Below are 22,147 nucleotides of genomic sequence, written 5' to 3' on the forward strand. Positions count from 1 at the left end.
GAGCTGTATACTTTCACTTCTTGCATGTTTCTACAGGTGTGCTGTAATTCACAGTTAAAAACAAGGTAATGGGGCAAACAAACAAATGACCTACTACCATGCTGACAGCAGACAAGATACTTGTCCTAAATTTTTAACGGAGGCTTTCTATGGTAGGTCCAATCCCTGTTTATAGCCGTGTTTATGCATTCACAGGGCTGTAGTGATAAAATGTCAAAGCAAGGAAATGGAAAGATGTCCCACTTTTTAAATGCTTATTCAACTTTGGCCAATTTCCAATTCCGTGAAGATTTGAGAGTTTTATAGGCCTTCGTTGTTACAGGTCAGCTTTGATTTAGAAATCTGACTTGAGGGAAGATGTTGAAAAACACACGCTTTGTGGGAGAGCTGAGCTTTATAAATTTGCAGAAAATGGTGGTATTATTTGTGACTCCCACAAACAAAGGAAATCAGAGCAGAGATCTTCAAAAGACATTCCCTGAAATATTCATTGTGTTGACTCCTCAGAGATATTTACAAGAATTCTTTTAAGTTATTGCAATAAAAACCAAATGTAGGTGTCAATATATCACAAAATAAAGCCTATGTTAGAGTATCAAACTTCAAAGCTTCAATACATACAATCTATGTCACTTAAGTGCTGGTAATTGTAATGAAAAGCTTTTACAAGAAGGACAAGAGTTCAAGAGGGCAGTGTCTGGGTCATGAGGGCCATTTATCTTACTGGAGAGGCTTCAGGTTGTTTTGGCCTATGAGAGTGCTCTGGCCTCTGAATTACTACCATAAGCCCCAAACTAAATATGTTTAACTTCAAACTGATAATAGCAGGTTGGTTCTGCTGACACTTTACTGGTCATCCCAGACTTTAGAACTACAAATTTTATGTGCAGCTTTAATACAATACACATTTGTGAGCACCCACCCTGTGAATGTGAGCATATCAGGGCTGGAAAATGCAGCCCCTATGGACATAACATACATGGAGAAAGACACACAGGCACGCACACTGTGACCGTGAATCAAAGGTCTGCCCTGTGCCAGGCACCGTGCTCCGCTCAGCATCTTACACTCTCCACTCTAACCCTCACAATGACCTTGAAAGATGACCATCGTCTTTACCTTTTCAGAGATAAGGAAGCTGAGGCTCAGAGAAGTTAAGTAACATCCCCAAGACCACAGGACTCAGTGACAATGACTGTGGAAAAGCCAAATACAGCTTTACCTCATGGCTCCCAGGTATATGGCAAATAGCTGGTTTTCTGGCCGGTAGCACTCTGACTGAGCTGCATGTTTGCTTTGAGAGATTCAGTCCAGTTGTGTATAAATAAAGACAGGAGGTTTTCTCTCCGAAATGGAAGGAAAGGGTAAATCTGCACTACCACAGCATGGGGGAATGATTTGTCCACAACGTGCACAGAAAATAAATGTTCCCCAGGCCAGAGTCAAATAGCGAGTTCTGTGTACAGATGAGGCAGGGCCTGCTCCCTGGTGGTGCTTTCCTTTGAAATGCTGGCACAGGGGTCTTCAGAGAGGGGAGCTGGGTGTGGGATCCCTGCGGGGGTGACCTACCTTCTGATTGATTTTCATCGTCTCTTCGGTGTGGTAGAGAAGGAGCTTTTCGCCTGAAGAAGTCAGGTTGACGTACACCTGGAGGCAGGGGTACTGAGAGAGTTTCAAGCAGTCCGGGCCACAGCTGAAGGAGCAATTAAATGTTTCCGTGATGGACGCATTCAGCAAGGTGCATTGAGATTCCTCGGTCCACACGCTTCAGAGAGACAGGGAGAGTAAACACAAGGTCCAAAGCGCTTACAGCAAGGAAGGCATAATTAGAGGGGATCATTGGTCTTTAGCCTGAAGAATCTTTTTAAAATCTATAATACAACCTAGTTGTTAAAGTTTAGACTTTTGAATAGAGCAGCTTTGGGCAAACCATCATATAAACATCGATAAATTTACCTGGCACCTAAGAACTCTTTCACTGACTCGCATTGGTTATAGTATAATATTTTCCAATGCTCGGTTTCAGTTATTTCTTTCCTATCTCAGATTCACTGATAAGCATAAAACATCTTATGACATCAAACCTGAACTCACCTGTATTACCTGTCAAGCAGCTTCCTGCCACGCCCAGTCCTCACCTCTGCAAAGCCTGCCCAGTTTGTAGCAGAGACGGTATAAGGGGAGAAGAGGAGGGAAGATGACAAAGGGATGGAGGGGTTTGAGGTCCAATTCGACACACGGAGGGACAGGAATACATTTCTTTAAGGCCTTTCTAATAAGGGAGGAAAGATAGCTCCACCCTTTGTACCAAGAGCAATCATTTGGGTATCCCTTTTCCCCCTAACTGGTGTTTTATATGCATTATCCCCTCTTATCCTCCCAACAACTCTGTATGTTGGCTATTAATTCCCTTTGAAGGCGAGTGAACTGAGGGTCAGAGAAAACAAGTAGCATGTGAAGACATGCAGATAGTGAGCGATGGAGATTGTGATTCCACTCAATCCTGATTTCTCCAAGGCCCAGACTGGTTCCATGGAGCTGTGCTGTGGAGAAGAGGACAAGTGTCCTCTTGGGGCCTCTCAGTTAGAAAAAACAAACCAAACCAACAACTTCCAGCTGCTCATTGGCCAGCATTTCATTCTAAAGTCTTTAAAAGTATCTGATCAAGAGTCACATTTGTGACTAGGAAGAAACACCAGCAATCAAGGGTTTGTTTCTGGGGATAAGCTGATAACCATCGTGAACAGAAGACAGCTGTTTTCTTTGCAGATGGCTACCCCTTCCTTTTGCAGAACATGTGTTGAAGGGCCCCCCCTTGTCATGTCCAGTTTTATGCCAGAGGCAGCATAGTAGCCCTGAACCCCTCCCGCTCCCGCCCCCGGTGTGGCAAATTGTATTTTCCTAGGATCTGGGTGGTCAGAGTTTGCTTATCAGGGAGGAAAGAGTCTTTGATGGCTCCAAGCAGATGTGAGGATCTGAAAGTGGTTTTGGAACCAGTGAACACTGGGAGCCCGAGGCAGCAATCAGCACTTTCATTGAGAAGGAGACAGCTGAAGGCATCTGAGAAATAGAGCAGAGCAGCCACAAATGGGAAAGAAGATGCCTTAATTTCAGCAAATTACTGTGTTTCAGCTAGAGCTTGCTTCTATGTGAAAGTATTAATTTAGGTGGAGAACTGAATGCCACAAAATCTTTTGATTCTTTTTTGGATTGAAACCTCAGTTTTTCATTTGAAAGACTCTCATCTCTTTAAGCTGAACCACTGTGAGATTTTCCCTATTTGTTGGAGCAATGCTGGGCTCTCCTGTGCTCAAAGTGTCCAATTTATGGTCAGAGTTAGCTAGAGATGCTGTGGCTTACTCAGGGGAGAATACACATGATATCTCAGTATTTAACTGCCTCCCTATCTATTCAGTAAACCATGGGCACATATTAACATGAAAAGCGTTCAAAATCTGTAATTTTTTTCAAGTTGGTGCACTGCAGTGTTTCTCAGCCTTGACAGCATATTAGAATTACCTGGAGAAATTTAAAAGATACTGATGACTGGTTTCCACTCCAGACCAATTAAATATGACCTCTGGGATGATGGTGGTGGGGAATGAGATCAGTATTTTAAAAAGTTTCTCAGGAAGTTTAAATGTGCAGTTGAGATCACTGATGTGTGGGGTGATGGAGGAGTGGGGTGGGGGAGGGAAGGAGGAATGAGAGTGGAGAATGAACAGAAGTGTGAAGAGGCAAGAACAGGGTCCTCGGAATTAGTGGGATGTGGGTTTGAATCTTGGCTCTGCCATATGCTAGATCTGTGTGGCGCTGGGCAAATTATTTCTATCCTGAGCCTCAGTATTGCCATTTTTATGATGTGTATATTCATATTTACCTTATAAAATTGTTATGAGAATTAAACAAGTAACCTATAGATCCTGGTACATAGTAGGAAGTTTATACACAGAGCTATTCCATCATTATTAGACAACATTATTGAAAAATATTATGTTCAAGGCTTAAAGTTATTATTTGGAAAGAAGGGGAGGAAGAGGATCTGAGGTTGATAATCTATGGGGGAAGAGGGAGAAGGGGGAGACAAAGACAAGTGACCCAACCAGCTAATGGTGTTACCTCTGCATGTATGAGCGCAGGAGTGTGATTCCCAGCAGAAAGTACATCATGATGGAGCACACCATCATGGTCAGTCCCAGGAGAATGGCCCGGTCCTCTCCTGCTTTCAGTGCTGTGACAGTTTTCCTTTTGTCCAAGAGGTCGTGGTCCCTGATTTTTTGGTAAATATTTCTGAGGTTGAAAATAATAAAGTCTTATATGAGATTTACAGTTACCAGAGAATAGGTACGTCACTGCCCATGCCTTCTTAGGGCAGGGAGGCCGAGAGGAGCCCCTCCAAACCTGCCTGAGTGCAATTAGATCCCAGTGTGTGCCCATTGTCACCCAACACACACACACACACACACACACACACACACACACACACACCCCAACCCTGAGGAAAAACAAGTAGCCCAAACTTTCCTCTTCTTTTCTCTCATGGGACAACTGCATTATTTGACCATTTGCTGATAAAATATAGACAGTTTGATAAAAAAAATCTCAGGAGCATATTCAAAACAACAATAAAATTATAAGTGTTTTAAAAATATAAATTATTATAATGTATACCAAGAATTTTTCTTTAAAGAAAAAAAGAAGTCCTTCTTTACTTGAGCCCATGTCTACCTGCAAATATTTTTTCCTTCTCTCTAAATCTAAAGAAAGGAAGCAATCCTCTCAACCTTTAACGTAATGCTTTGGGTTTGTTCCTTTGCCATTTAACCCCCAGCTGATCATCACTGATATTTTTATACTCTCTAAATACATAATGGAACGTTAATTCAGAATCTGTCAACTTCACACCTTATTTCCACCAGCAGTAAAATACAGAAGTTATTTTGGTTAACATTTTCCTCATGCTTAGGGTTGCTTAGGGTTATGTTGGCTTAAGATTTACAAGCAATGTTGAGATGTGGAGTGGTGAATCAGCCTTCTTTTATGTGTAAACCCTTGAGTGAGTTTAGAAAAATGTTAGTCAAATTAAGGCAAGACTCTATAACTTTGGATAGTTATTACTATTATTTTTGTTACTTATCACACAGCAGCAATATTGGGTCTGAAAGAACATGAAATTGGAGTAAAATGATTTCCTGAATTCAAAACTTGACTTCACTGCTTACTAACTCTGTGATCAATGACAAGTTCCTCAGCCTTTCTGATTCTCAGGTTCCTGGAAAGTGGAAATGATGTGTAAACTGCATTGTAATGGTTAAATGAGAGGCATAAGTTATCCAGTAGAATAACTAGCATTATGTATATGTTCCCTTTGAAAAATGGGGTGAGAGTTTGGGTTCATGACATGAGCTTCAGAACATCCTAAAATTATTATTCTCCAAAGAATTTTTAAATGATTGAATGGCCCCCCAAAAATACACCCCAAAAACATAAAAAGCTCATCAGTAGAGCATTGGATTTGAAACAGGCCTGGAAGAAAAGGTAGAAAAGAAGTAAGAAATTGCTGGGGGTGCTTGGAGAGATCTGTGAGAAGAATAGGAAAGAAGGCAATGCTCAGGGATTCCATCAAGGCAGGTGGCCAAGGAGCAGTATGAGATCTCGTTTAGTTTCTATTTTGAGATGGGAGCTCTGAATCATAGGGGTGTGGGAGTTGGGGAGTTGTAGGTCTTTAGGGCCTGGAAAGGGAGAGAACACATAGAAGACTGAAATGGAGAAAGAAACTCTGGTATTTTTTTTAGCTTCAGACAATAAAACAACATACACAAGAATAACTTCAGGTTTTTCTTTAACATTTTTATCATTAGTCATTCTTGTTGTTTAAAAAAGAAACTAGAGTAGAATTCAGTATAGAACTTGGCAGGAGAGGGAAGAGATGTCTGGTATTTGTGCAGGTGTGTGTATATTCAATTGTGTGAATATTCATTTAACTCTGTGCTCCAGGATGGCCTCACTAGTGTCTATGGCAGGCATCTGCTCTACTGGCTGCTACGTTTTGGGCTGGTTGTTAAATATTTTGATTCCTGATAGAAAAATGAGGTTGTTTATATACTTAATATATTTCTGAAAGGTTTTAGGGTATAGTATTTATTAATCTGGTTATTAGATGTAAAATCAACCAATTAGTTTACTATTATTGCTATTATTTTAAAGTTCTCTTTATGAGATAGTTTATAGAAATCTTACTCTTTCCTGGAGGGATGGGCCCATCATGGGAAGAGAATAATAGAGAGGCCTTTGTTATTCATCTTTTCATGGCTGCATCCTTCCTGGCTCCTGCCTTCACTCACTCTGGCCATTCATTATCCTCATTGCCAGAAGCATGGAGAGAGCCTATTGTTCATTATTCTCAGGTTCCCAAGCCCACTGCTCCTGGACTAGCTAACCCCCCACCCTCCAATTATTTCCTACTGTTTTCTGAGATTTTCTTTGGAAAATGTAGGGTTTATATCAAATCTCTTTAAACTTGACCCTTTATGAACTGGAATGAAAAAAAGAAAAAAGAAAAAAGAAAATCAGTGCCCATTAGCAGCTAAAGCTCTTGAGCAGGCAAATTTCTGAAACAAGAAGAGACAGGCTGAATTTGACTTTAAAGACCTTCTGTGAAATTATAATCTGATGTTACTTTGCTATTATTGTTCATCAAAATGTAGTTAATTCTGATGGCTGCTATTGAGAGTTGCATTTTCTGCAGATGGAAGCCAGCAAGGAGGGAGCAGTAGTCTCAGTTCCAGTGTTAGGCTGTTAGACAACATCACTTATGTCAGTCTATCCTCATAAAAAAGATGAAGTGTAATCAGTCAGGAATGTCACTGGAACAAGAGCATATAAAAATGATTCAAGTGGGTAATTTACAAATCACAATTTGAAAATGGCTAACAAATGTCTTCATATGCTCTGGAATGTGTAGCGAAGCGGGAAAATGATTGATTTCCACACAGGCCAGACACATCTGGAAAATTAGGATATTACTCAGCAAAACAAAAGTGGGTGAGTAGGGTGAAATTCATAAAATTCATTAATAAGTTATTATTGAATTAATGAATAAATCAGGGAATGAATGATTTAGGAAAACAAAGAGTTCATTTTAAATCCACAAATTTATCTTGAGTGCTGGTAACTTCTAGTTACTGGTGAAATGGCCACTAATCAAGAGGAAGACAGACATGAAAAAAAAAATCAACGCAGGGTAGTCAAGTCAATGATGGAGCTATTCACAGAGTGAGTACAGAAGAGGAGTAACTTCCCCAGCCTGAGGGAGCAGAGCAGGGATAAGTATTGAGATCACGGGAAGCTAGTGAAGGAGTGATGGCTTCAACAGAATCTTCAAAGTTGAATCAGAGTTAACCAAATGAGACAGGGAGTCAAGAGTATTTTAGACAGAAGGAATCACATGAACAAATAGATGAAGATTTGCAGCTGCATAGTGACTGTCAGAAACTACAAGCATTTTCATGTTACTGGAATTAGTATGGAATGGGTAAACAGGGCAGTTAAGTTTGGAAAGGTAGTAGGACATAAGAGTTCTGTAATTCATTCTAAAGAGTTTGGCCCTTATTCCTGTAGTTTAATGGAAAGCTGTATGTGACATGAGGGTGACATAATAAGAATTGAGTTTCAGAATGATCATTCTGGCTGTAATGTGGAGAAACAATGGATTAGAAATAGAACAAGACTTAAATCAGAAATAAGAATTAGAAGATAGTTACTGTTGTGCTGGCAAAAGATTATGAGGATCTAGGATCAAGGTAGGCTGGATGGAGAAAAAAGGAGGCGTGGAGAAAGATCTGGGGATAAAACTTCAGGATCTGGTGATCAATAGAATATAGGGGATGATTAGGAAGTAAGAAAAAGGATGTAGTTCAGATTTATGCCCAAGAACTTAGCTTAGATGACTGGGGAATTGGGAGCGAGTATTAAAGCAGGAAACCTTATTTTCCTACTTATCAGGGCCCCAAAGAGAGGACTTTTACCCTGGTAAGAAGGGAGAGGTTGATTGTACATTTATAGATTCTCTCCCCCACAAACATAGCGTCCTGAGCTCAGGTGGAGAGGAATGATTAATTGATTGGTGAGATGGGCCAGAGTCTGACAGTCAGGGGTCAATTCTATCTTTTGGGTGAGTTTGAAGCACAATTTTTTTCATCCTTTGGACTTGCCTTTGTTCAGTCAGGCCTGGTGTGAACTTCCTATCTCCATGTAGTAAGTTCTAGTTGGAGAAGGGAATGTCCACAGCCTGAGACTAAGTGGATTAGTGAGGTGGTCCGTCCCATCCCAAGTTATCTTCAATGCTAGGGAGAAGAAGTCCAATGGTGTATTTTGGGTTTCAAGCCTAAACATCATCCTTAATACTAGAAAGCTTTGTACTTTGGGAGTTACTGTGCCACTACTAACAGCTAATATTTTATCTCCCTTGTGCTCTTTGTAACTATTCTCTGTGAATCTACTTAAAAGGGGGTTTGGGAGAAATAAGGGAATAAAGGCCAATGTAGTTCACTAAAGTTGAGATCTCAGGAAGAAGAATGAGTCTGGGGCATGACTACAAATTCAGTTTCAAATATGGGGATGTCCAATAGTAGGTAAAAAGGAGGAAATTGGATTTATAAGTATGAAGCAGATCTAGCCTTGGTGTGTGTTGGCAAAGCAGTATGTTTAAACTCTGATGGGGCAGTCTTGGCTTCATGGTTCCTGGTGAGCCATGAATTAGTATCATGGATACACATGTTGACAATAACAAATAGTAGATCTGTACACTTTTCTACATATATAGGCAACATTTTGCCCAAATCCTTTTGTAGCATATGAATTATTGATAAGTCTACAAGGCAAAGCCAAACTTAACAAAATATTTTACATAAAAATATTTTCAATTGTCCAGTAAAGCTTAATTTTTACCCCAAGCAATAGTCAACACAGTACAATTTTATTTCAAGCTCCATATGTAGATAGTTTCTTAAACTTTGATATTAGATCTATAGCTCATAAGCAAAATATTTATGAGGCTATATACATACAAACATGGATATAAAGAGTAAAATGTGCAAAAAATATTTTTCTCCTATCTTTATCCGATTTAAATTAAGATTCTCTGAGTATTTAGTCTGCAGGAGAAAAGTATTCAGGTAAAAGTACACAGGGTAAAGATCATTCATTAATTCATTTGTCAATGTTTTTTAAGTCTTCATAGCACACTGTGCTAAGTTCTGGGATACAAAGTGAATAAAACATATCCTGAGGGAACTGGAGAGATACCAATAATTATGTGCATTTCAATGAGGCTGATTAGAGAGGAGTACAAGAGGGAAGCAGGTCAGTATATTGGGGGTGGATTTGCCAAGGGATCAGATACTGAAAGGCTAATGCACCAAGATGAGTCAATTCACCAATTTATTGAAGGATTACTTTGCTACATGAATAATTTGCCCACTTTATCACATTTACAGATGTAATAAAGTCATTTTAAGAAGTGTGGTTATATTAGTAAATTAATATGAGTGCATTTTTCTTATAAATATTTTAAAACTATATTTCAAAAATACACTCAATTATAAAGTGTATTCTTATGAACATATTCTTTTTACCAGTATTTTAAGATCTGTTTGATTTTTTAAAAAGCTGTTTTCTAGGGAGGCTTAGTCTTTTTATAAATATGTGCTTATGAATATATTCAAAGATACATCTTTCTTGACTAGGTGTCTGAATATATTCTTTTAATAGATGTAACAAAAGTTTAATATTTCCTATGGGAGCCTTTCAGTGTATATTTATTTTTAAAAATTATTTTTAGAGTCTTTTGCTATTTTGCTAACATTTTAGCATTACTGAGATCCTTATGGCAAATTTCACATTATGATTATTTTGATATATTTGTCAGCTTTATCAGTTTACCCACATTTGTTTCTTTTAACCATTCATAAGGTTACAGTAATTGATTTTGGATGGACATTTTTAATAGCTTTTTAAAGATTCATGAAGTTTAATTTACTTGGTTTTTATTTTGTCTTTATAACATCATTTTACAAAATGCTTAATGTGTCTCTGCTCTAGTCCTGTTATTTTAATAGGAGGGATCTAGGCAAAAATGGTGAGACTCTCTGCTGGGGCAAAATTGAAGAGAATCAGATCAGCATAATGAACAGTCTAACCTGCTGATCCTAGAGTGAGGCAACCTAGGGGCAGAGTGGAGGGGAAACTGAAGATCAGAGAGAGCAGTAGGGCATGACTGGGGTGGGGGTAAGGAGGAAAGACCAAGGGACAGAGAGAAGGGAAGACTAGAAGCAAAGGGTGTCCAGGACAAAGGGAAGGAAAGACAGAGGGGCAGATGGGTAGAGGGACAGTGGCTGCAGACACTGAGAGACAGAGAGGCAGGGTCTGAGGGCCCCAAATCTTGAACCCCTGCAACCTTTTTGGTCCCTGCTAACCCACTGAACTATGTGGAGTTAGGGTGATCATACAAAATTTTTGGAACATTGCAAATTTGATAAATTCATCAAAATGATTAACTGGCAAATGAATATTTTTGGCATATTGGCTTCAGGCAAATTGGCTGCCACTGTATTGGGCATTCCATGAAGGGTTAATGGTAGGTAAATTGACCCAGGGCTGTGATTAAATCAGCATGAAGGTGGTTTAGAAGGCTGCCAGTTGGAGGCCATAACTTTGTTTAAGCAGGGATGTTTCAGGTCCTGTGACAGGCCGAACTGAGCCTCCAATGAGCAAACAATTGAGAAGAGGAAGAAAATCCAGGCAGATTGTGAGGGAGTTGGGGTAGATGAGTATGGTTGGATTCCAGGATCTGGTGGGTGAGGGATAAGAAGAGGCCAGAGATAAAGGGTCTTGTGTGTTTTCTGAAGTTAGAGGAGCAATTAAAATAATCTAAGCAAGGAAGTGGTATGATTAGATTTGTACTTTAGAAAGACCACTCATGTTAGCGTGGTTGGTTGCTTAGAAAGCTTTACGTTTGAATGCAAAGAGATTGATTCTGAAATTCTCCTTGCATTTCAGGTGTCAGGTAACGAGGAGTTGGAAAAAAGCAGGGTGTAGGGGATGAAGATCTAGATCTAGGCATCATTTGTGTCCAGAAGTAACAATTGACACTGGGTTTTAATGAGACTTTCTAGGCAGTCAGAGGAACAAAAGACAGCCAGGGTATGATAGCACAGAGAGGCAGGAAGACAGGACTGCAAAGGGTCCCGAAGTTGTAGGGAGGTGAGGGGGTACCTAGCGGGTGTAGAAAAGAGAAATAGGAAAGATGTGATTAGAAGTGAAGAATTGTGCATATCTGAAATTACTTGGCAGAAAGCGCTTCAGAAACTTACACATAATACTTAACATAATGAATATCTATTATTTATGCCTCTCCGGCCCACTGAATACAGAACTGCTCAAGAGTTGGAGTCAGACCACATTCATCTTTGTAAGTTCAATCTCTTCTGTGTATTAGGCTCACAACATATGTTCCTTTTATCTGGGCTAGAAATGGCTACAAATATGTGAGATAGCCAGCACAGGGAGGCTACGTGGTCAATTGAACCAAACAGATCAGAGAACCCTGGCTGGAACAGGCTCCTGACTTCTGGCTTCCTATCAGTGCCCATTGGACTCTACCACCGACAAAGTTAGTATTCCTTCTAGAAAAACTTCAAGCTTTTCAGGCAAAAAGGGATCTAGTTTCCAGACTTCAAGGAAAAGTGCCTTCTGTTCTGTCCCATGAGGATGAATCTGCAGGGCAATGAATTGTGAAGTGCCAGCTGAGCTGAAACGAGCAGAGTTGCTATGTATTTCTGCCCCAGGAACACTCAACCTGTTATCCCATATGCCAGAGTTGGGAGTGGCATCAATTAAAACAGCCATTGGTCTGCCCTCTGTTCATCAAAGCCTTCCATATTTTTGAGATGGGCTTCTCATCTGTATATCCTAATAAACTGATAAAAGATGAGTTTTATTAGTTTCGGACTTTATTGTGTGTTTTATCCTTGAGCTAGTAGGTATTTATTTATATGGTCCAATTTGAATAGTTTTATTGTTTTTCTGTTTTCAGTTTTTTAAAGTGTGCATTCCATTTGAGGGGAATGTGCTTTTGAGTTTGGGAACAAATGACAGTCACACCTGATACTGTCATTAACATGAGGGCTTTTGCCCATGAACTTAATGTTATTAATTGTCAAGGAAGATTAAAATATTATTTTATGGATAAGAGATTATGGGTGAGAGCAAAATTATAGGAACAAAAGTAGAAGGTAATTCTTTTTAGTCAGGTCTTTAATTTATCAGATCACATAATTTCCCAATGGTATCTTAATTTCTAATTCTTATTTATTTTTACCTGATCTATTAGCATATTAAATTTTATAAAGGCCTTTAGTAAAAAATATAAAAGAAGGCAGAAAATTATGTGAATTATTCAGATAATTTAGACTATCTCTATAACCTAAAGAGCCTTTGAGGAGCATTACCTTTATATTGACCACATTATCTGGCTAGTGCAACAATGGTAAAAATAAATAACAAAAAATAGAGTGACTCTATACATAGAAATAAAAATATAGTTCCCCAAAACTCATGGGTCATAGAATAAAACATGATAAATTAGGATGTATTTAGAACTTAATGATAAGAAAAACACTATAGAGTAGCTAGTGTCATGCAACTAAAGGAATACATAAATAGAAATATATAATCATAAATGTTTATATTAGATAAGAAGAAAGCTGGAAAATTAATGTGCTAGGCATCCAACTTAGGAAATTAAAATAAAGTGTAAAAAAGGAAATAAGAAACATTAGCAGAAATAAAATAGAAGATAAAATGATACTAGGAAATCAATGAATTCAAAGGTTACTTTTTGTTGAAGACTAATGAAATAGATAAACCTCTGACAAGACTTATCAATAAAAAAATAGAGAAGTCCCACATAAATATCAGGAATTAAAAAAACCATAAGCACAGATACAGAATAGATTACAAACATAATAGAGGATGTTAGAAATAATTATAGCAAGATATTTGAAAACTTTGATATATAATTTGCTAAAATATGTAGTAAATTCTTATAAATATGTAACTAACAAATGGATTTAGAAGCAACTAGAAAATCAAAATAGTTATAAATCATTAAAGAAATTAAAATATCTTTATAATGGAAATACTGGGCTCTGATATTTATAGGTGAGTTCTAACTATATTATACAAATCATTCCAGAGGGTAGAACAAGATGGGATGCAACCCAGTCTATTATGAGGTTAGTAAAATTTGGCACAAAACCCAAATCAGACAAAAAGAAAAACTGCAGATCAATTTTACTCATAAACATAAATGCAAAATTTAAAAACAAGGTAGTTCACCAAGTCTAGCAATATATTAAAGTGGAAATGCATCATGATCAAGTTGGGCTATCCCAGGAATATAATGTCATAATTTGATTATCTATTAATGTAATATATTACATAAATCTTTTAAAGGCCTACTATCATAGGATAATATCACATTGTATGCGGGAAATGTATTTATATGTTTTACGTATTTATACGTTCTACCAGTGTAGTAGAGTGCGGGACACGTATTTAAATGTAGAGAAACATATTTGATAAAATTTGACATATATCCATGATAAAAATTCTTATCAAATTAAAAATAAAAACATTCTTTCTGTGATAAATAACATAGAGAAAATACTTATACTAAAGTTTATACTTAATAGTGAAATGTCTAAAGAATCTACTTTATGAACAGGAACAAAGCAAAGATGTTTACTATTACCTGTTTTATTCATGATTTACAAGCTAGTCTAATGAAGCAAAGAGTGGTATATGGCATATTTGCGGATAAATAAGAGACAAAAATATATTATTTATCTAATTATATAATTATGAAGAAAATACAAAAGAATCTACATATAAATTATTAAAATTAATAACAAACTTTAGCATAGCTGAAACAAAACATTAATAACACCACTTGCCTTTCCATATACCTGCAAAAGTAGAAAATATAATTTAAACATTAAAAAAAGAAGGTACTTAGGAATAAATCTAGTTATGTGCAAATTCTCTTTGTAAAAATTATAAAAGTTTATTGGGAGATATTAGGGAAGACAAATTAATGTAGAGATCAATCATATTCATTCAGAGAAACACTTGGTAACATGATGCAAATCTACCACAATTAAGTAAAAGATTAATAAAATTCCAATAAAAATTATCAAGAGGTGTTTTTTTTTGGAAAGCGGGCTTGACAAGTTGATTCTAAATTTGTGTGAAAGTGCAAATGTCTAAGGATAGCAAGTATACTCCTGATTACAAAAAAACAAGGTGGGTGACCTGACCTATCAGATAGCAAGATGTATTGTAATGCTAAAGTGTGTAAGTTCAAGTGTGGTGTTTGTCTGAGGTAGACAAAATTAAATAGAATAGAGGTCCAGAAATATATTCACGTGTATATAGAAACTTAATATATAATGCATGTGTGCTTTTAGATAATTGAGGAAAAGATAAACTATCCAGTAAAATGTACTGGGGCAATTGGTTATTCATATAGAAAAATAGATTGGATGCTTATTTCACAACACATACAAAGTCAACTTCAGACGATTTAAGACTTAACTATGAAAGGCAAACTTACAAAATATTAAGAAAACAGTACAAGAGCATATTCTTTGGAATATGGAGTTGGAAGGGATTTCAAAATGTTTAAAAACTTGCTACGGCCGAAACCGGTTTGGCTCGGTGGATAGAGCGTCGGCCTGTGGACTGAGGGGTCCCGGGTTCGATTCCGGTCAGGGGCATGTGCCTGGGTTGCGGGCACATCCCCAGTGGGGAGCGTGCGGGAGGCAGCTGGTCGATGTTTCTCTCTCATCGATGTTTCTAACTCTCTATCTCTGTCCCTTCCTCTCTGTAAAAAATCAATAAAATATATTTAAAAAAAAACACAAAAAAACTTGCTACGTTAGGACACATTAAAATGAAGAACATGTGTTCATGAAAAGACATCGTAAGGAAAATGAAAACACAGGTCATAAACTGGGAGAAGCTATTTGCATGCAACAGACAGGCAAAGGGTTAATATAGACTTTTATAAAGAATTCATACAAATCAATAAGAAAAGGACAAACAATCCTGTAGAAAAATGGGCCATATTCTTGAACAGGCACTTGGCAGAAAAGAACTGGAAAAATAGGTTCAGTCTTATTACTAATCTGAGAAATGGGATTTGAGAGCACAATACCATCTGAATTGATGAAAATTAAACATCTGAAAACTCTAGGCAAGGCTGTAGGGCAGTAGCACCACATATATAGCTGCTCTGGAAAGCAATGGCATTGCCTGGCAAAGTGGAAATGGCATACTTTTGAACCAAACATTCCCAAGTTAGCTATATAGCCTAAGAAGTGCTTGTACATGTACAAGGGGACATGAACAAAAAGCATTATAGCAGCATTGCTGGTGGAAAAAGAACTGAAAATATTACAAATGTCTATTAGCACAAGACTGGATGAATACATGGCAGTACATTCATATAATGGCATACAGCATGAGAGAAAATGAGCCATGACTACTCACATATAAATCATTGAAACATCATGTTTGGTGAAAAAAATGAGTTGCAGAACAATGCACATGGTATGATTCCATTTATATAAAGCTTCCAAACATTCAGAAGTAAACAACATATTGTTTAAGGATTCATATGTGACAGACTCATGAAGAAAAGCATGGGAATGGTAAACACAAAGTTCAGGATGGTGGTTATCTTTGGATGGGGGCTGGGATAGGAAGAAGGATGCTCTTAGAAAAGCACCCTCAAGGGTTTCAGAAATCCTGATTGTTTTGTTTTTCACCCTTAATGAAGGGTACTCCGATGTTTATTATATTATCACTAGAGGCCCGGTGCACGAATTCGTGCATGAGTGGGTTCCCTTGGCCTGGCCGGCAATCGGGGCCAATTGAGGCCAGCTGGCCAGAGGGAGGGACCATGGGAAGTTGGCTGGCTGGCCCTGGGAGGGTTTGTGGGAGGTTGGCCAGCTGAGGAAGGTTGGCTATGGTCAGTGCGCATCATAGCTCCTGGCGTAATCTAGTCGTCCGGTCGTCTGGTCATAAGGGTCGCTTAGGCTTTTATATATATACTAGAGGCCTGGTGCATGTAATTCGTGCACTGGGGGGGTGTCCCTCAGCCCAGCCTGCACTCTCTCCAATCTGGGACATCCCTGTCACAATCCAGGACTGCTGGCTCCCAACCGCTCGCCTGCCTGCCTGCCTGATTACCCCCTAACCACTCCCCTGCCAGTCTGTTTGACACCTAATTGCTCCCCTGCTGGTCCGATCACCCCCAACTGCCCTCCCCTGCTGGCCTGGTTGCCCCCAACTGCCCTCCCCTGCAGGCCATCTTGTGGCCTCATGGGGTGGCCATCTTTGACCACATGGGGGCGGCCATCTTGTGTGTTGGAGTGATGGTCAGTTTGCATACTGATCATGACTAATTAGCATATCTGGGCTAATTAGCATATCCCTCTCTTATTATATAGGCTAGATCAGTGATAGCGAACCTATGACACGCGTGTCAGAGGTGATACGCAAACTCATTTTTTTGGTTGATTTTTCTTTGTTAAATGGCATTTAAATATATAAAATAAATATCAAAAATATAAATCTTTGTTTTACTATGGTTGCAAATATCAAAAAATTTCTATATGTGACACGGCACCAGAGTTAAGTTAGGGTTTTTCAAAATGCTGACACGCGGAGCTCAAAAGGTTCGCCATCACTGGGATAGATTCTTGATATATTAACATGTGATATGTATTCCTTCATATCAGTTCAATATTTAATAAAACAATTTGAAGGATAATTGATAAAAACTCAGCCTTTGTCTTCTTAGCAAATAAACCCTTTCTTCTAATTCTAAATTAGTTATTGCTGCTGCTGTATTATTTTCACCTGCAATTTAGAAATTAATGTAAGCTCACCTATCGAAGAAGTTTGTTCAGAAAAGGAAAAGTATTCCTTGATATTGCTGGGCCTATGAAATGGAGGATAAGGACAGAAACCCGTGTTTTGCATGTAGCAGATGATCTGAAAAAGGACTGGCTTTGAATTAAAATAAAATAAAAAGTAAAATTGACTTCAACTTCCATGAAGCTATAAAACACTTGGTTTCAGAATTTTCGGTGGACTTTTCCTTCCACTTAGTTGCTGCACCTGTTTGTAAGCTCTTTCCTGATATTCCACCTCTTTTTTTTTTTTTAATATATTTTATTGATTTTTTACAGAGAAGAAGGGAGAGGGATAGAGAGGTAGAAACATCGATGAGAGAGAAACATCAATCAGCTGCCTCCTGCACGCCCCCCAGTGGGGGTGTGCCCGCAACCAAGGTACATGCCCTTGACCGGAATCGAACCCGGGACCCTTCAGTCCGCAGGCCGACGCTCTATCCACTGAGCCAAACCGGTTCGGCGATATTCCACCTCTTGAGGAATCCCTGGGCAGCCAATATCCTGACAAGTTTGGCGCTGGTGTCAGGAGAGGCAGGGTGGAGTGAAGCCAAGGATTTTGGCTGCCTGGCCTCTGGGATTGTGGCTGGAGCACAGCTGGAGATGCAGGACACACAGGCCAGGCTGGCAGAATTAGAAACAGGGTGGAACAATTACCCGCAGTTCTGGGCAGTGCTGCCAGGCGATCTAGTTAATTTGTTTTTGAATAATTAACTTGAGGACTTTAATTATTGAGATTCATTATCAGCCATGATCACCTTCATTATCACCATGATTACTGCCACCAAGAGCATCTTAAGCAGAGCAGTAGATGCTGTTCAAAGTCCGTTTGAGATGTGAATCTTATCCTACAGTGAAGATGAAAATGTGGTCAAGAAAGGTACAGACAGATGAACCAACATCAAACTAAGGAGACTGGCTTAGTGGCAGATTCTGTTGCTGTATTCGTTGGCTGTTTTTTTTCATTTGCTTTTGACTTTGTAGGACAAAGCCATGCAGATTGATTTAGTAAGCCTTGGCATCCCCACCCATAAATAAAGCCTGCTGAAAGTGATTTACTTAGAGTCAATGTTTTAATTATTTTAAATCCCATAGTTACTGAAATCACTCTTTGAAAAATAAATAAATGTAGTAATTTAAGACTTTCATAAATCTTATTGGTGCATAATGAGAAGCTAATTATTCACTCCTTTTAACTTCACAAATATTGCCAATATGTCATATTCACATGTTTATTATCTCCTTTAATAATACTATTTTCAACTCTCTCTTAACACAGTTTTCCTCTGAGGGCTTGGCTGTTCCCTGCTTCTCCAAAAATCTCCTGTTTGATACTGTGTAAGCTGTAGGGTGCAGGGGAGATAATATGACCTGGGTTTAAACCCTGATTCCATCACTGGTAGTTGTTGGACAGAAGTTATTTAAAATCTCTGAGCCTCTGCTCCCCACCCGTAAAATGGGCATAATAGTCCCTATCTTGTAATTGAAAGAGAAGAGTTCACGTAAAACATGCAGTACATAGTAATTGTTTGTAAACTGTAATCCCTTTGTTGTAAGAAAAGATATACAGAAAAATGTATCTAAGAAAATTTTTTGATGAGAATAAATGGAAGGTGAAACAAAGACATCTCACTTCACCTGCTCCAACGAAGCCTTCAGAATCTCAGGAGGGCTGGTCACTCCTAGCCACAATATTCCTGTAGGGCAGTGGTTCTCAACCTTGGCTGCACATTAGAATCACCTGGGAATCTTTTTAAAATCCTGATTTCTGGGCCTCATTCTCTGGAAATTCTGTTTCTTTGTTATGGGGTGGGGCCACAACATTAGTAACAAAGAAACAGAATTTCCGGAGTATGAGGCCCAGAGATCAGGATTTTAAAAAGATTCCCAGGTGATTCTAATGTGCAGCCAAGGTTGAGAACCACTGCAGTGTAAGGCAACAAAATCTCTGCCCTTCCGCACCATCACTGGGAGTGGACATTTTTTTTTTTCTTTTTAAGGAAATGAGGAAATTACATGCAAAAGATGGAACTTTGAAATGACACATGGAGTTTTAGTTGTAGAGTAAAGGTCTTGCTGAAAGATGATTCAACTTGCTTGGCTTGAAAGCAAATGAAAAATGACTTAAGCATTGAGAAGCATGTGAAAATCTAGAGATGAACAAAGACAGTACATTTTCAGTTGATCTGCTTGTATTATGATGAACACTGGGAGTTTTTCAAACTTTGTTCAAACACTAGTTGTCTTCTGGTCTGCAATTTTACTTTAACATCATATCATTATTTTTTCCATAATTAAGATAGTATATTACAAAGCACTTGGGAAATGGAGAATTTGAAAATGTATATATGTTTTGTGGCTGTAATCATTGTTTGTATGTAATTTTCCAACCTAATTTTTAGTTAATATTTTGACAAAACATTTTTAAATGCTAAGTGCTATATTTATTAGATTTTATGATTTATTTAACAGGTTTTCTATTGTGCATACTAAAATTGCTTCCCAATTTTTGCTGTAACATATAATTATTGTGAATAATTTGCTTTCAGAATTTTTCAAAGGCTTTTATCTGTATGGAAATGCCGATTTAAAAAATAAAAATAAAAGTATCAGCTCTCAAAACTACATTCCAGCAAAATTCCGCCAGGTCTTTCCTCTTGAGCTCAGCACAATTCATTAATTCTGATTTCTCTCACAACCTGCAGGCAGGTGAGCTCTGCATAAGTTGCAAAAGATGGTAGAGGCAATTTTGCTTAAAAGTTAGCTTTACCGAACCCTAGTAATAGTACAAGGTCAATGAGAAAGAGAGAGATCTTGCTGTAGCTACAAAGTCTAACCTATTCCAGTGCTCATTCCTCTATGAGACAGCCATTATGTAGACTTAGTGAAAAACAAAACAAAACAAAACTAAACTAAACTAAACTAAAAAGAAAGAGAAGCAGAAGAAAACATTTAAAACTGGCCAGAAAACTTTATGTATGCATTTACTCCCTAAATCCATATGGGAGGGCTGGACCAAGTATGTATTTGTCACTTTATCTTATTAAGACTGTTTTTGCCCCGTTTTTCCTTTACCCGGACTGTTCTGTCAAGGAATTTGAGGGCTCCATGGACTTGTCCATCCTCTTTTTATCCTCTCCAGCTTTCCTTTCCCACCCTATGTCCAGTGTCTTGAAATGTAATTTTCATTACTTCAGTTCAGAAAGTACTGAGCATCGACTATGGGCCAGGAGCGGTGGTAGGTCCTGGACATTCAATGGAGAGTAAACAGAGTATGAGCTGGTCAAGAGGATGGTGGGAGGTTCTGACGGAATGCATATCTGAGATGGAGTTAGCCAAGTGATGACTGGGTGTGCATGAGCATGTGTGAAGCGCATGTCTCAGAGGCAGGGCTTTGCAAAGCTATGTGGTGGGAGTGAGCACGGGGAGTGCACAGAGGAGGAAGGCCGCAATGCCTGAAACCGCATTCCCTCCACATAGAGCCCAGCCAACAGGAACACGTGCCAAACATAAAGCTCAGCTGTCCGTGCTTTCCCGGTGGCATCCTGCCTGGGTAGTCAGTTACCTTTTCTCATCGTGTCTGTAAGATGAAGAGGTCCGGCCGCTGGTCCATATAAACATCTTAGAGGATGTGGATCCAGAGGCCCCTTTCCTTACGGCGGAAGTCCTGGAGGAATGATGAAAAGACCTAAAAGAGGTACACACGGAAGCTCAGTCTATTGCTTTAAATTTTGGGAAACTCTGTATCAACAACAAGCAATAGCTCTCTGAGGACTGACCTTTCAATAGGACCAGGTTTCTGATGCTGTGGGGCAGCAGGTCTCAACCCTGGCTGCACATGAAAACCAACTGGGAACTTTTTAAAAACCACTGAAGCATGCGCCCTTCCCCAGAAATGTGCATGCGATGTTTTGAAAGCTTCCCAGGTGTTTCAAATGCAGTGTTGGGGTTGAAAGCCACTGTCTTAGGGCAACACGTTTTTCCAATTGAGGCCTCTAAAATGCCTCCTCCAAAATATAATTTTGGTATGATTTCACACTCTGTGGTACACTGTATATTTCCAAAATTTTGGTTCAGATTTGAATACTAACTTTTTGCTCCTTTTCTCTTCAAAATGTTTTTCTTGAAGCTGACAGCTATGAGATTTTGGGGACATAGTAACATTTTTTTAAATGTGCTCTGCTGTTGCCAAGCTGTGGGCTCCTCCCCTTGCAGTTGAGTGTCTGAGGAAATCACAACAGCAGCGGCAGCAGATACTGACTGGCTCCTAGAAGCCCGGCTTATAGGATCTAGATATCAAGATATCAGAGGGATGTCGTGTTCTTTTGGTTATAACTTGATTTAGGGGTAAGTTCTTTTATCTCCAAGCATAGCAATAAAAATAGTTTTTATTTATTTTCTACATAATAATCATCTAGGGTGTTAGAAACATGAAATATTATAGGAATTGTAATCACATATACAATTTAAAATGATATTTAACAAGTAGAAAAAAGGAAGGGAGGTAGGAAGGTGATTCCTTATGGTCTCATTGTCACTCTTGGCTTTCTTTCTGGTTGAACACAATATTGAGGGTAAGCCTGGGGATCCAAATAATATTAGCCACTATACACTGTATTAGCTCCTAGATGTGATATATGCATATATTATCTATACATATATCATGAAATGTACATGCATATATCTGATATACTTACATTATGAAAACCCTGCAAGCTATTATTTCCAGATTACAAATGATACCTCCAGGAGATTGGGATGCTTGTCATATGCTTCTAACCAATGCCCACTTGCCTCCAGTTCTTGTGCTCTCTAGGGAAAGACTCATTATGGTCTAGCCCAGTGATTCTCAAGCTGTCATGTGCATGCGAATGTCCTAGGGATTTACAATGTAGAATCTGATTTAGTGGGCCTGGGGTGGGGCCCAAAATTCTGCATTTATAACAAGTTTTTGGGTGATGTTGATATCACTGGTCTGCAGACAACACTGAGCAGCAAGGGCTAAGGGTCAGTGCTTGGTTATAGGCCCAATTTTGCTACCAACTAGCTGTGTGGCTCTGAGAAACTCACTTAACTTTCCTAGGGCTAAGTTGTTTTTAATCTGGAAC

The 22,147-nt window shown here is 38.7% G+C and overlaps 1 protein-coding gene across 3 annotated transcripts in view; it reads right to left on the reverse strand.

Moving 5' to 3' along the window:
• The window catches only part of KCNMB2 (potassium calcium-activated channel subfamily M regulatory beta subunit 2), a 224,585-nt gene that overhangs the window by 12,757 nt on the left and 189,681 nt on the right, over window positions 1-22,147 (reverse strand). For all 3 annotated transcript variants that reach the window (XM_070403623.1, XM_070403622.1, XM_070403621.1), the window contains exons 2-4: window positions 20,605-20,727; window positions 4,120-4,290; window positions 1,570-1,765 (exon numbers count right to left, since the gene is read on the reverse strand). In XM_070403623.1, coding sequence (XP_070259724.1) covers window positions 1,570-1,765; window positions 4,120-4,290; window positions 20,605-20,660 — 423 coding nt within the window. In that variant the 5' untranslated portion in view covers window positions 20,661-20,727. The remainder of the gene's footprint in view (window positions 1-1,569; window positions 1,766-4,119; window positions 4,291-20,604; window positions 20,728-22,147) is intronic.

Source organism: Myotis yumanensis, unplaced genomic scaffold (assembly GCF_028538775.1).
Source record: "Myotis yumanensis isolate MYYU_CA2020_CCGP unplaced genomic scaffold, mMyoYum1.0.hap1 SCAF_2, whole genome shotgun sequence".
Lineage (NCBI taxonomy): Eukaryota > Metazoa > Chordata > Mammalia > Chiroptera > Vespertilionidae > Myotis > Myotis yumanensis.